A 13,081-nucleotide genomic window follows, 5' to 3' on the forward strand; every position below is an offset into this window, starting at 1 on the left:
TAGTAAGTTTGCAGACGACACTAAGCTGGGAGCTTGTGTTGATCTGTTGGAAGGGAGGAGGGCTCTGCAGAGAGACTTAGATCAGTTGGATGGATGGGCAGAGTCCAACAGCATGAAGTTTAATAAGTCTAAGTGTCGAGTTCTACGTTTTGGCCAGAAAAATCCCCTACAGCGTTACAGGCTGGGGACAGTGTGGCTGGACAGTGTTCAGGCGGAAAGGGACCTGGGGGTGCTGGTCGACAGCCGGTTGGATATGAGCCAGCGGTGTGCCTTGGTGGCCAAGAAGGCCAATGGCATCCTGGCCTGGATCAGGAACAGTGTGACCAGCAGGAGCAGGGAGGTCATTCTTCCCCTGTACTCGGCGCTGGTGACACCACATCTTGAGTGCTGTGTCCAGTTCTGGGCCCCTCAGTTTAGGAAGGACATTGAGACGCTTGAGCGTGTCCAGAGGAGGGCAACAAGGCTGGTGAGGGGCTTGGAACACAAACCCTATGGGGAACGCTTGAAGGAGCTGGGGTTGTTTATCCTGGAGAAAAGGAGGCTTAGAGGTGACCTTTTATTGCTCTCTACAACTTCCTGAAGGGAGGTTGTAGACAGGTGGGGGTCGGTCTCTTTCACAGGGCAGTAACTGACAGAACAAGGGGACACAGTCTCAAGCTAGGTCAGGGAAGGTACAGGTTAGATATTAGGAAAAAAATTTTCACTGAAAGAGTAATAAAGCACTGGAATTGTCTTCCCAGGGAGGTGGTGGAGTCACCATCTCTGAATGTGTTTAAAAAAAGACTGGACATGGCACTTAGTGCTATAGTCTAGTTGAGGTGTTAAGGCATAGGTTGGACTTGATGATCTTAGAGGTCTCTTCCAACCTCATTATTCTGTGATTCTGTGATTAGGTCTGGTGAGTTCTAATTATTAATATTAAATTTAAATTAAATTAAATGGATATAAATGTATGTCTGATATAGTATTAACTGTTTGCTTCTCAATAGATGGTGTATTTGGATTTATATAATGACACAATCATAGCAATGTCTCGTGTCTGCCACATCTGTTCTGCCACAAAATTTGAACTGAAATCCACTGTTGCCACAACATTGGACTTGATGAGCAATTAGTAAAATATTTTTCCTAGTAAGAATTTTAACATATTCCTGGGAGTAAGCACACTGAATGGAAGATACATTGCTTCCTCTTCAGCAGCCTTAGCAGTCGCAAAGCTTTGTGTGTGACGACTGTAAGTCTTTGAAAGTAGTTGAGAACTACTGAACTCTTCAGTGGCTGTTTGTGTATACGTGCGTTTAAGTCTAGAGCAGAAAGCCACACCGGATTATACATATTATGGTATGCTGAGACACTTCAGACGTGTCATTCTCCACGGACAGGAACTCTGTCAGAACCCAAACAACCACAAACTGCCAGCTCTGCTTAAGTGACAACAGACTCAGTCACTGCACCTTTTTGAGGGTGAGAAAGTAAGATGTCGAAATCTGAAATCCATGGAAATGCATGTGAAGATGTGTTGTGCAGTTAAAGTTGGGAAAGCCAGTACAGAATTACTGAGGCAGAATTTCTTCATCCCGTTTGTGAGGGCGCTGCTCGGGGGCACCGCGCAGCTCCGTCGGCTGCACACGCAAACCACCCCCGATGTCCCCACAGTGTTGGCTTCCAGGGACCAGGAGACACAAGCAGAGCTGTATCCTCCGAATTAAAACCTTGGCATTTCCTCTCCCTCAGCTGGTTAGGCTTCCAGCCTACCCCCACCCTTCAGCTGATGCTGTGGTGGCTTCTCACCGCGTTTTCTGCCTGCTTTAATTATGTGTTTAGTCACCCACAGATCAGAGATTGCTTAAAAAAAAAAAAAACAAACCAAAACACCAACTTCTGTGTAAAGCCATTGAAGGAGAGCAAGAATGTGTTTCTGTAGTGAATTGAATGGTTTTTGCCTCATACATGGAGAAATTCCCTGTGTTTTATACTTCTTGTGAGTTTTTTCTGTAAGCTTGAAGAAGAAGCAATAGCTGCCAGATCCATTTGAGCCATTTCTGTTTTATATTTGCCTCTTTTATTTTTGCTTCTAATATAAGGACTCCTCTACTACCACTTTATTGGATAATTGGATAGAACAAAAAAGAAAGTAACTTTGGTCTAACTTTTCCTACTTTGCAGAATCACAGAATCATTTAGGTTGGAAAAGACCTTTATAACCATGGGGTTCAACCAATCTTCTCCAAGTATATGAATATTTTGAATCTGGTAAACTTTTCTGTATGTAGATGCTTCACCATTAGTTTTTTCACTGCATGGTGTCTGACCTATATCCAAAAATCAGGGAAATTTTATCAGCTTGTGCTCAAGTAACTAGGACTTGTTAGACACTCTTCAGAGAAGAAAAGCCATTTTCAGTCCCTCGCTCAAAAATTATTAGGCAAACTTTAAAAAAAAAAAGTGACTCATGTTCTACTGTCTTGTTCTCTTAATTTCTAGGCTGTTTTCATTTTCTTTGGACAATAGAGCTTTCTCCTGTATGCATTATTAAAATACAAACAAAGAACCAAACAAAAACCCTAAAACCCAAAACAAAAAAACCAACCAGAGACAAAAAACCTGCCCAACCCAAACAGAACACTCAATCTCTTTCAAGTCGTTCAGTAGAGCTGTTTTCTCCTGTGAGCAATGCAGAGGCTGCAATCCATGCACAGAGTTCTTGTTGACATGGCTGAACTGGGAACAAGATAAACAGTCTGAGATAAAAATCAGGGTGATTTTTCTGTCTGAGGGGAGCATTTATCATATGCTTTTGTGAAGAGATCATCACTGTGCAGCAAGAATGTGATGTACTTGAAAACTCTGATCAGACGCAGAGTGGGGCTGCTCACCATACTGTGTGCTGCTGGGGTGCCATCTTTTCCCAAAGGAGGTTATCCAGAGTCTATCGTCCACCAAAAATTCTAACACTTCTTAGATTTTGCTTAATAAGTTCACAGGGTGCTATATAAACTACAGCTTTAAAAAGCCTCCTGTACTCTCTCAAAGAGTAGAAAGGAAAGATATAGAAATGCAGCAGATGCCAGCTATGTTATTCAGCAGTATTTCTGGGAGGTGCATGTCCTGAGGCAGTAAGAACTAAAGAAATGATAAAGGGAGAATTTTTGCAGAATTGGTACTGGTTTTCACTTTGGCTTGGAGATGAGTTCAGAGAGAAGAGGAAAGGCAGTCCAAAAAGGAATGCAGGACTGTTGAAGAGTCTGGTGCATGTTGGGATGCTGTGACACAAACCACCAAGGAAGACTTTTTTGTGTTAGAGACGGATGATCCAGGATAATTGAGCACTGGTCCACTGTGCATTGATGAGCATGTGGTGCTCATAAAAAAGGACAAACCTGCAAGTCAAGCACAGCTCAAGCTTTTCATAGTGTCTGGTCTGATTTTTGAAATGGGAGCTCTTTAATGAACTCGAGGAAAATTGTGAATACCAATGAAACTCATCAATTAAAAAAGCAGTTCACCACACAAGTAATTAGCCACCACAAAAACATAATTCAGTTTATGCTGTAGTTCTCCCTGTCAAGAGGTCACTTGCACTTTAATCTTAAACTGAGACTAAAATTTCTGTTATTTTATAAACATAATCTTTTAGAAAGCCAGACTGTACCCTGTCAAGTTCATCTTGCACGTGCATTCCCTGAACAGCAGCTGACATTACATTCTTCAGAGATAACAGAGATAACTTACTCCACACTGAGAGTTGGTTTTATAGTCTCAAGTGAGAAAGACTGGAATAGTTGTAGATAGCTATTAAAATGCTTTTTCCTACATACATGTCTTCAGACACATGCTCAGCTGTGTCTGTGTGCTTAGAAATAGCAATTTTAAAAAATATTTTGATTCTGAGTTTATATAGTGTGATTTTTCTGTCTTAAAATATTTTATTTCATCTCACATGTCAGTAATGACACCTTAATATACAGTGCACTTACTGATGTATCACATAATTATTGGACTACAAAAATAGTTTTAAAAATCATTGTCTACTGCTCACTGGTCACCAAATACAGTGGCCTTTCTCCTAATGTTCTGTGCTGCCTCTTCAGACCAATAAGATATTTTGCCAAAAAGACATTTTTCTGTATGAGCTTCTATTGAAATAATTATGTTTTCAAAGCTTTCTGATTTTAATGAGGAAGGCTGTTTCTTTTGAGAAGGGTATTTTTTTTTTCCTAACAGAAGCTGCCATTGTTGCAGTTCTGTCTTTTCAATGCTAGAACTACTGCTAATGCTCAGTTCTTTACCCAGTTTTGTTTTCCCTGACTGCACCACAGTTTGCCATTTTCCTGCTTGGAGAAACTCTGGCTTGTTATTTTCCAGGACTTCTGAGTTTATCACTCAAACTGTCTTGCCATAGCTCACTGTAGTTTTTGAACTTTTGATTCTTGTTGAAAAGATCAGAAGTTTTAGATGTGAGAAGTGTTCTACTGTGTGCAGAGAAGCATCTATGAGCATAAAGAGTTTTCTGGTCTCCATATCAACTCACCACTTCCTGTAATTGTAGAAAAAAAGGCCAGATTATCTAAGAGGGTCTTTCTGCTTTTGTTTTCCTATTAGCCATCTTCATGGTTAGAAAACAAACCTAAACACAAAATAATAAAAGCAAATACATGAGAAAAGAGGGGGAAAAAAAGGAAACCAGAAAATATAAAACATGCTCTGACAACAGCTGGGAATTCAGCCCTTTGCTAGGAATTCTGATTTTGCTTTCTGCTACATCACAGTTTGCTGATGACTGGCTTTGTCATGGTGTAATTTCCCAGACATAATTCCTGTTGCACTTTGATCTGCCACTCCTGCAGCTGGTGTGGTAAGGCATTGCTGCTAAACTTCATTTGACTTTCTAATGCCATTGCTTTGTATACAGTGTTGGAGAATAACATCAGTAGGAGTATTACATTATACTCTCTACAGTACTTTGTAAAGATGATCTACAAGGACATGTAAAGAAGTTTTGTAAAAATAAATATTTTTGTAAAAATAAATTAACTCATAGCTGGAAAAGAACCTTAAAAAATACATGCATGATACAGTTTATTTGGAAAGCATTCTCAAGTATTTTAGTACTACTCTCTTGCATTCTTTCCTGATATATTCCATTTCAGTTTGTTTCATGCATCCTGTCTAATTGCAGTAAAAAAAATTTGTAGTTAGCGGGATGCGAGCCAGATGCACTCTTGCCGTCTTCATTTCTGATGTTTCAGAGAGATACACATGCATTTTCCCAGAGCAGTGTTGTGTAACTCCCTAGTAATGGTGTATGTTAATTTTGAAAGGCAAGTAGTACTTTCTGATTTCTTATGTAGATTAATGCTGGTATTAAACATAAGGCAAAGAATACAAAAGGAATAGAAATTATGTTACTTCCTAGAGCCTTTAAGGCTGGCAATTAAAAGTAGAGGATTAAACTTGGCATAAGTCAGTTAATAATTTTTTCTCAGGTATGTATTGATGACAGGTTAGACTAGTTAAGTCAAATAATGGAACGAGTTTCATAGCTCTGTTCATTTCTGAAAATCACCATCAGTAACAATCAGTTCTAAGTGTGAATTCTGTGGATGGAGTGGCATTTTTTCGCCTACCATGCAAGTATGACATGCATTGAAATTCACAGACTCTGCAAACCTATAAGGAATACAGAAAAATAAGTTAATAAAATAAGTCCTAGTAATCTATGAGGAGTGCAAGACAAATGAAAGACAAAATTAATTTTCTTTACTTGGCACTGATTTAAATTTGGATTTAAAATGAGAAAAGTTCATCTTGTTTCATCTTACATTTTCCTGTTTGTACCATGCAGCAGCTCCAAGGTTAGTTTCGGGGTACTAAAAGTAAAATTATCTTGTGAATATCAAGTTTTAGAAGTGATGGTTCCTTGGTATAAACCGCTGTCTGGATTGCAGTTAATGTTGAGGGCAGGGAAAATGGGAGGGCAAATAATGCCCACGGAATGAGCAAAAGCATGCATGCAGAAAAGGAGAGAACAGCTTTTAGCAAATGCTAAAGCAGGGATGATGTTTGTCTCTAGTGTATGTCAGTAGCTGGGGTGTAGCTTGGAGTTAGCTTGGAGTAGTTAAACCCCCTTGGATTGGGGTCAGCTAGTGCTCAAACATGCTTCTGTTCCTCTTCTTCTCACTCACTCTTCTTGTGAGTGAAACTGTGTGGTCTGAGCTCTCAGGACCTGTGGCTGCAGAGCTGTGCCAGCACAACACAGAGTTTCACAGTGAGTTTCATGACCAGACGGGAGTGGTCGCAGTGCTATTTCCAAGGTACAAAGCCATTCTCTGAACGGTAGCTGTAATCCTGCAAGGACTCTGAAATAAGTTTGCCTTCTGGTAAACTTAGAAAAAAAAAAAGTGAATGTTTGTAAATGTACACAGTGCAATGTTCAGCTTGACAGTTAAAGCTGGAAAGCTGTTCCAGATTCCGATGTTGCACACACAGTGTTGCTATCCATTTTAAAACTGTTTCCTGTTTCCACAAAAACCCCTACCCCTTCTCTCCCATCAGCATAGTTAGCATTTTATACCTGTACCTAACTCAACAGTACCTACCAAGGTGGGAGACTGTAACACCATATCTTCCTTCTGTTCCTCCTCCTTCTTCCTCCCACCCTGGCCAGCTCCAGCCCTCTGTGTCACTGCAAGTATTTGCAGATTATCTGTTATCTGTTGGCACAGGACCAGTCCAGCAGTGGCTTATGAGCTCTGTTTATTTGGTCCTGAGCTGTGGAGGTTCTGGTTTCCACTGTGCTGAAAAGGCTCAGAAACATTCATAAAATAACAAGAAAATCAGAGGCCTCCTCACAGCTACTGCAATGTACATTGTTTTGATAGAGAGAGGAATTTTTATATGAACCTAAGCTGCATATTTAGAGATGATAGCAGTACACAAAGTCCTGTTCCTGCTGCCTGCATGATCACCCTTTTTCAACAAGGTAATTGAGAAGAGTTAGGCATTCTTAAAATACCCAGACACACAAGAAAGAGAATCTGAAACCAACCCCCCAGCTGAACTGATAATGTTATTTGTTTAATCAAGGTGAAATAAACTTTAAAAAGAAAATGCAGTTAGCAGTATTTTCTCTGAGCAAACTAGAAAGGTCTAAAACTCTTTCTTTTGCATCTAAAAGGTTTTTTTTAATAACCATTTTATTCACACTAGTAATAACATCACAGCAGTAAAATCAGAAAGATCCCAAGGAAGATAATATGACATATAGAAATTGCTTTGAAATACAATAATTTCACAAATTTTTTGTAGTGTAGGTAGGTATATTTATGTTAGCTACCTATAAAATTTTAGAGAATAGCAATTTTGCTTTAAATAGCATATTGACTAACTAAACAAAGATGGTTTCTAATGGAACTCAATATTCTGTATTGAGGCCCCATTGCTTCCTACAGTCTCCAAAATGCATTAATTACTACCATGGATTGTTCTGTTTGAAAATAGTCATATTGCTGCTGGAGCAAATACCATAATCCCTGCTTTTCAATAATCTTTTTTACTTTAATAACCCTTGAGATCATAATCTTTTGATGAAAAATTGGTGTTCTTAAGCAGTATTCCCAGAATACTGAGAATGTGACCTAAACAGTTTTTTGAAGGCTTTCAGATAAAAATTTAAAAAGTCTTGAGGAGCACACCTTGGAGGAAACCTTATGGCAGATGAAGAAATGAGTCAGAAAACATGAATCACTTTATGCTGCAGGCAAAATTGTCCTAAGTATTAACTTTCTTGTTCAGGATTACACACTTTATGCAGCAGATTGTTACTACCTGCAGTATTTTCTTTCTGACTCAGTGTTATCAAGGCGTGGTAGTGCTCAAGCTCAGACATAAGTGTTTGATTGTTGCTGAGCAGATCCTGTAGAAAATGCTTCTTATCAGTTAAAAGAATAACCTGAAAGGAAGCAGTTAACCATTAACTGATAAAACAATAAGTAATACATCTCTCGATCCCAAACATATATATTTTTAAATTTTTATGTATCTATGTGTATTAGTACCTTCATTGCATTCCCTCTGAAATGTAATGTGACATTACATAATGTCACATTAAAAACAGTACCCATGTTTGAGGCAAATGAATCCCCAAAAGCTCTCCCATTCTTCCTCTCCACCAAATCTGCCCCTGCTGAATCCAGTGCAGTGTATTGACATGCAAGTACAGCTTCTGAACAGTTCTGGAGAGGACTCTGACATCTGAATGTCTTGGGTGCTGTATCTCGTGAAAGCCTCTCTACATGTTATCTGTAGTGTGCCATGCAATGCTGCTGCTGGACTTTTTCAGTATTGTTAGGGACCTAATGAAGTTCTTTTTCCTTTAGGTTGTTGGTTGGTTCACCCTGGAGTGGTTATCCTGCTAACAGAACTGGAGATATATATGCATGCCCTGTTGGTGTGTCCAAAAACACATGTAAAAAATTGAATTTACAAGGTACGTTCTAATTAACAATGTCTTGCTGCACTTTTTCAGTTTTCCCTTGTGTTAGTACAAGGCCAATCTACCAGAGAAAAACTTTTCTTAACTAGCTGTCTGCGTAATCTCAGAGTCTGTGGAGGGGTGTGTGTGCTGCAAGGCCTCCTTGCTGATGAGACATGTCATGTCTGAGCAAAAAATGATGCCTGTCGCTGTACTCAGGCCAGCTGCTGGAGGCACTGGGGTCTCAGTGTCACCTGCTGGAGCAGCTGGGGTCTTTACCCTCCAGCCAAGAGCCAGGAACACTGAGTCCCAAAGCCAGTGGCTGGCTCCGTGCTGACATCCAGGGGCGGGTGGCCGAGGGGGTGCCTGTCCCTATCCTTCCTAACCAGGTAGGAGTGTGTGTCTGTGTTTGCAAACAAACTATAAAATGCAGTTCAAGACTGGATACATTATTGTGAAAATACGAGGCAGCAGTGTGTGCTGAGATGCCTCCTTTATTTGTGGTGCAAATCATTTCTGCCCTCTGCTACACCTTCCAGTTTTTTGCCTAAAGCCTGATACTGGATCAGGGGAATTCAGTGTCCTGAGGAATGTAACAGTAGCTACTCAGCTGCAGCTACTCAGCCAGCCAAACATATGCAATAGGTAGATTGTTTCTTCCTGTCTTTTGCCTTCAGATCTCTTGAGGGCAGATACTCTAAATGGCCATACTTAATTGATGTCTATATTGAATGGTTAGCAATGTTTTCACCCCCAAAGATTGGCTTTTGTTTCTTTTGTCTCAGAATTGTATGCAACCGTTTGGAAAAGGTGCCTTAGATTCTGAAAAATCAACTTTTTGAAAGAAATTCTAACTTAGTAAATTGCTTCTACATCTTATTTATTATTCTGCCGTTACTTACTCTTATTTCATTTCAGCTTTAATAAATATTCCAAATGTGACTGAAATTAAAAAGGACATGAACCTTGGCTTGACTCTGATACAGAACTCAAAAACTGGAGGATTTTTGGTATGTATCAAGATAATATGCAGTACACACAGAAACTTCTGAGGAGAATCAAGAAACCAGAATTCTCCACATTTTTTCATGCTAAATGTATTTTATTATGCAGCATGGATTAGTACATCCCACTGCAATTACCTAGGGTCCAAAATCAATTGTGAAATGTGTCATTAATACAGGAAAATTATGAAGTCTCTCCTGTTTATCTAAACATCTTACTGTAAATAATGTCTCAGTAATTTAAGTCAGACAATATGGGCAAGAATATTTCCACCATTAAATAAAGGCAGTATTGTATAGTTCTGGTTGTGCTCTCAAAAGACTTCATATAATCTCTCCTCTGTTATTCACACTTGCACAGGCACTGTTCTCCTGAGATATCAGTATCTCTAGTCCCTTGGATTTGTGATGTGTTTTATTTGGTTAGTGAGCTTGGAAGAGGATGCATTTTCTCAGTGTATATTCTACAAACCACTGTCCTTGGAGTCTGCAAAATAGAATTCTTACTGGAAAGGAAGTGAATGTCTGTTTAATGTGCTTTTTTATGATCCTAATCATAAGCATGGAAACTGTTGACGTGTAGGTGTATTTCAGTTTGATGTAGCCATGTGCAAAAAGTAAGTAAAACAATAAATTACAGAGAGAAGAGCTCTAGCCTGACCTTAAGCTTAGTAATTTTTGTTGCTTCTTCCTAGTAATCACAAAAGTATTCAAGAATTTATTATATTCATTAACATGTAGCTCAGTTTACTGAAGTACTTGGAAGCATGCCCAATTCCAACCTTTCCAGCAGTTCTTACGGAATTATTAAAGTTATTCATAACTTCAAAATACAGCAACAGTAATTTTGTTGACTTGGCCTTGATTAAAAAAATCTTATTCTCTCTCTTGAATAATACTTTTAATTACTGTTAATGTCTTATGCATACCCACTTTTAATCAGTATTAGTAACTGCAGTGTTTTAAAATATCTCATGCAGGGAAATTTGCATTTTCTAATAATATTCAGACTTCTCTCAGTTAAAAAGTATTTCCTGATCCACATGTTATTGATCGATTCTCCTTAAATCGCATGAATTAAAAAAAAAAAAAAAAAAAAAAAAGCCAGGTTGAATTCTAAGACATAAACAGTCACGTCTTCATTAACAGGGGTTCTTTTTTGACATAAGGAGAATGAGGTACTGGAGACAGGTGCTTATCTGTGACTCAGCCTCAACAAATACCAAAAGCCCCATGAGATAGTTGTGGCAGGTATTGAACCCCATGCATGGACTGCCTGCTCGTATTTTCAAGCTGCTTCCAGCTGGGACTTTGCTCCGAGCTGTCTGTGGCAGCTGGCCTCTGTGATGGGCTCTGTGGGTTATTTCAGGGTTTCCTCCTCCCAGCTCGCTGTTCTCCTTCCTCCTGTGGCCCCTCTCAACCTCCATCTGCCCGTCCCAGTCTGTGCTGTGCTCAGTCCCTGGGCTCTTTGTCTTCAGAGTGTGACCCAGGCTGGCATGTCTGTGCTGCAGCTCCCAAGTCCTGCTGGTTTGGCTGTTTGATGCCAGGGGATTACTTCCCACAGGTATTACAAGTGCTGGGCAGTCATTTCCCAGAGGGTCATTACATTTCTCTGAGGCATGCTTAGTCCTGTTGGAGAGGTGCTGAAGAATTTCACTGATGGGTAACGACGTTTTTCTGGATTTCCCATCTAAATTTTTATTAGCTTTTTTACTGAGCAGTGCTGTGCCTTTAGTTGAAAAAAACAGCTCTCATCTCCCTGCATGTAAAATCTCTTTATCTATTTGACAGCCCACAATCACCTTTCTCCTTTGCCATGCTAAGCAAATAGGAATTTTTTTGACTGAAATGTTCTTTTTTAAAATACACCTCTCTCAAACATCCATGACCAGGTCTATGGTGTATTCCACATGAGTCTTTCCCAGGCGCTGTATAGTGTATTTGGTATTTCCCCTACTCAACAGCTTCTCACCACACATCTTGAAGCTGTATTTGCTTTGCATGCTGGCTGCGTGTTTGCAGTCACCCTGCAGTCATCCAGTGCCCAATCCATCTGCTTCTCTCCCTTCCATTCAGCCACCTTCCAGTTTATGTCCGTGTTTTTAATGTTAGTCCTGAAGGGCAAGTCTACTCCCCTTTATAACATCCTGCCTTTCAAGTCCATCTGTCCTTGATATGTGATCTCCCCTTTAGTAATGATGCATCTTAAATTTCTGACTTAAGCAATACTAGAATATTACTTTCCCCCTTTTCTTCCTGTGAAGATCAACAAAGATTATTAGAACATTTTTGCTTTTTGCTCCAAGATTAAGATCACAGTTTTGAACTACCACCAATATAGAAAAAAACGTTAGAAAATAGGCAAATAGGACTGATCTAAAAAGAACTGTAATTTTAAAGGCCAGCAACCTTCCTCCAGCTTCATATAGATGATTTAGTTTGTACCTTTCACCTCTCTAAAAATCTGTCTCTTTCAGTAAGAACTAGCCATGCCCCATGTAGCAGTTAAAAAAAGCACTTCTCTCAAGATCAGATAATGTGGATATACTTTATTTCTTATCTAGAAAATCAACCATCTGGTCAAATACCGTAGGATAGTTTGATGTTGTCTCTCACCGGGAAACCAGTGGGTGATTTAGCTCATTTTCAATTTACTTTTGAATTTAATTACCTTTTTCTGCCCTCCAGTGTTCTTGAGAAAAGTGTAATAGTCCCTCTTTTCCTAAATAGAGGTGGGTGCAAGCAGACTGTATATAGAAGGAAACTATGATTTCTCACAGAACGGTTGGAGAGAGGTTATGTAGAGGTTATATTTATTTCTTTGAGTTTCTAATGTTTTCTTTTAAGAAGGAAATACGCCCACCAACTCACCACCTCAACCCACACACACACAACTCCCCCTATATTCTCACGGCAAAATACTGTCTTAATGTGTGGTTGACATGAGTACATCTAAAGATGTATAAAGATGTAAATAGCAGCTGGTTGATCCAGCTGAAAAGACTCCTTTCCACAGAGATCGTTTTCAGCAGCGAAGCAGGGTCACTTTCCCCCAAAGCCAAGGAAACGCGTGGCCGGGGGATGTGCGGCCAGGGGCAGACCGCTCCCGGGGTGTAGCCGGATGGGACAGCGCTCCCCGCGAGGGACATGGTGCGGTTTGCCCTGTAAATGGGGAGAATTCCCGTCGGGACGAGGCTCTCGGGGGCTGCGAGCTGTCCGGCCTGCTCCGGTCCGAGCTCCGGTCACTGTCCTCCCTCTCTCGTCACTGGCCCCTTCGCTCCCGTCACTGTCCTCCCCATCTCCGGTCACTGTCCCCCCTCTCCTGTCACTGTCCCCCCCTCTCCGGTCACTGTCCCCCCCTCTCCTGTCACTGTCCCCTCTCCTGTCACTGTCCCCTCTCCTGTCACTGTCTCCCCTCCCCTGTCTTTGTCCCCCCTCTCCGGTCACTGTCCCCCCTCTCCGGTCACTGTCCCCTCTCCTGTCACTGTCCCCCATTTCTCCGGTCACTGTCCCCCCCTCTCCTGTCACTGTCCCCTCTCCTGTCACTGTCCCCTCTCCTGTCACTGTCCCCCCTCTCCTCTCTTTGTCCCCCCTCTCTGGTCAC

General features: G+C 40.6%; 1 protein-coding gene across 2 annotated transcripts in view; it reads left to right on the forward strand.

Moving 5' to 3' along the window:
- Nucleotides 1–13,081, forward strand: part of ITGA2 (integrin subunit alpha 2) — a 67,515-nt gene that overhangs the window by 20,344 nt on the left and 34,090 nt on the right. For both annotated transcript variants that reach the window (XM_063423893.1, XM_063423895.1), the window contains exons 3-4: nucleotides 8,379–8,488; nucleotides 9,392–9,483. In XM_063423893.1, coding sequence (XP_063279963.1) covers nucleotides 8,379–8,488; nucleotides 9,392–9,483 — 202 coding nt within the window. The remainder of the gene's footprint in view (nucleotides 1–8,378; nucleotides 8,489–9,391; nucleotides 9,484–13,081) is intronic.

Source organism: Prinia subflava, chromosome Z (genome assembly GCF_021018805.1).
Source record: "Prinia subflava isolate CZ2003 ecotype Zambia chromosome Z, Cam_Psub_1.2, whole genome shotgun sequence".
NCBI classification, from domain to species: Eukaryota; Metazoa; Chordata; class Aves; order Passeriformes; family Cisticolidae; genus Prinia; species Prinia subflava.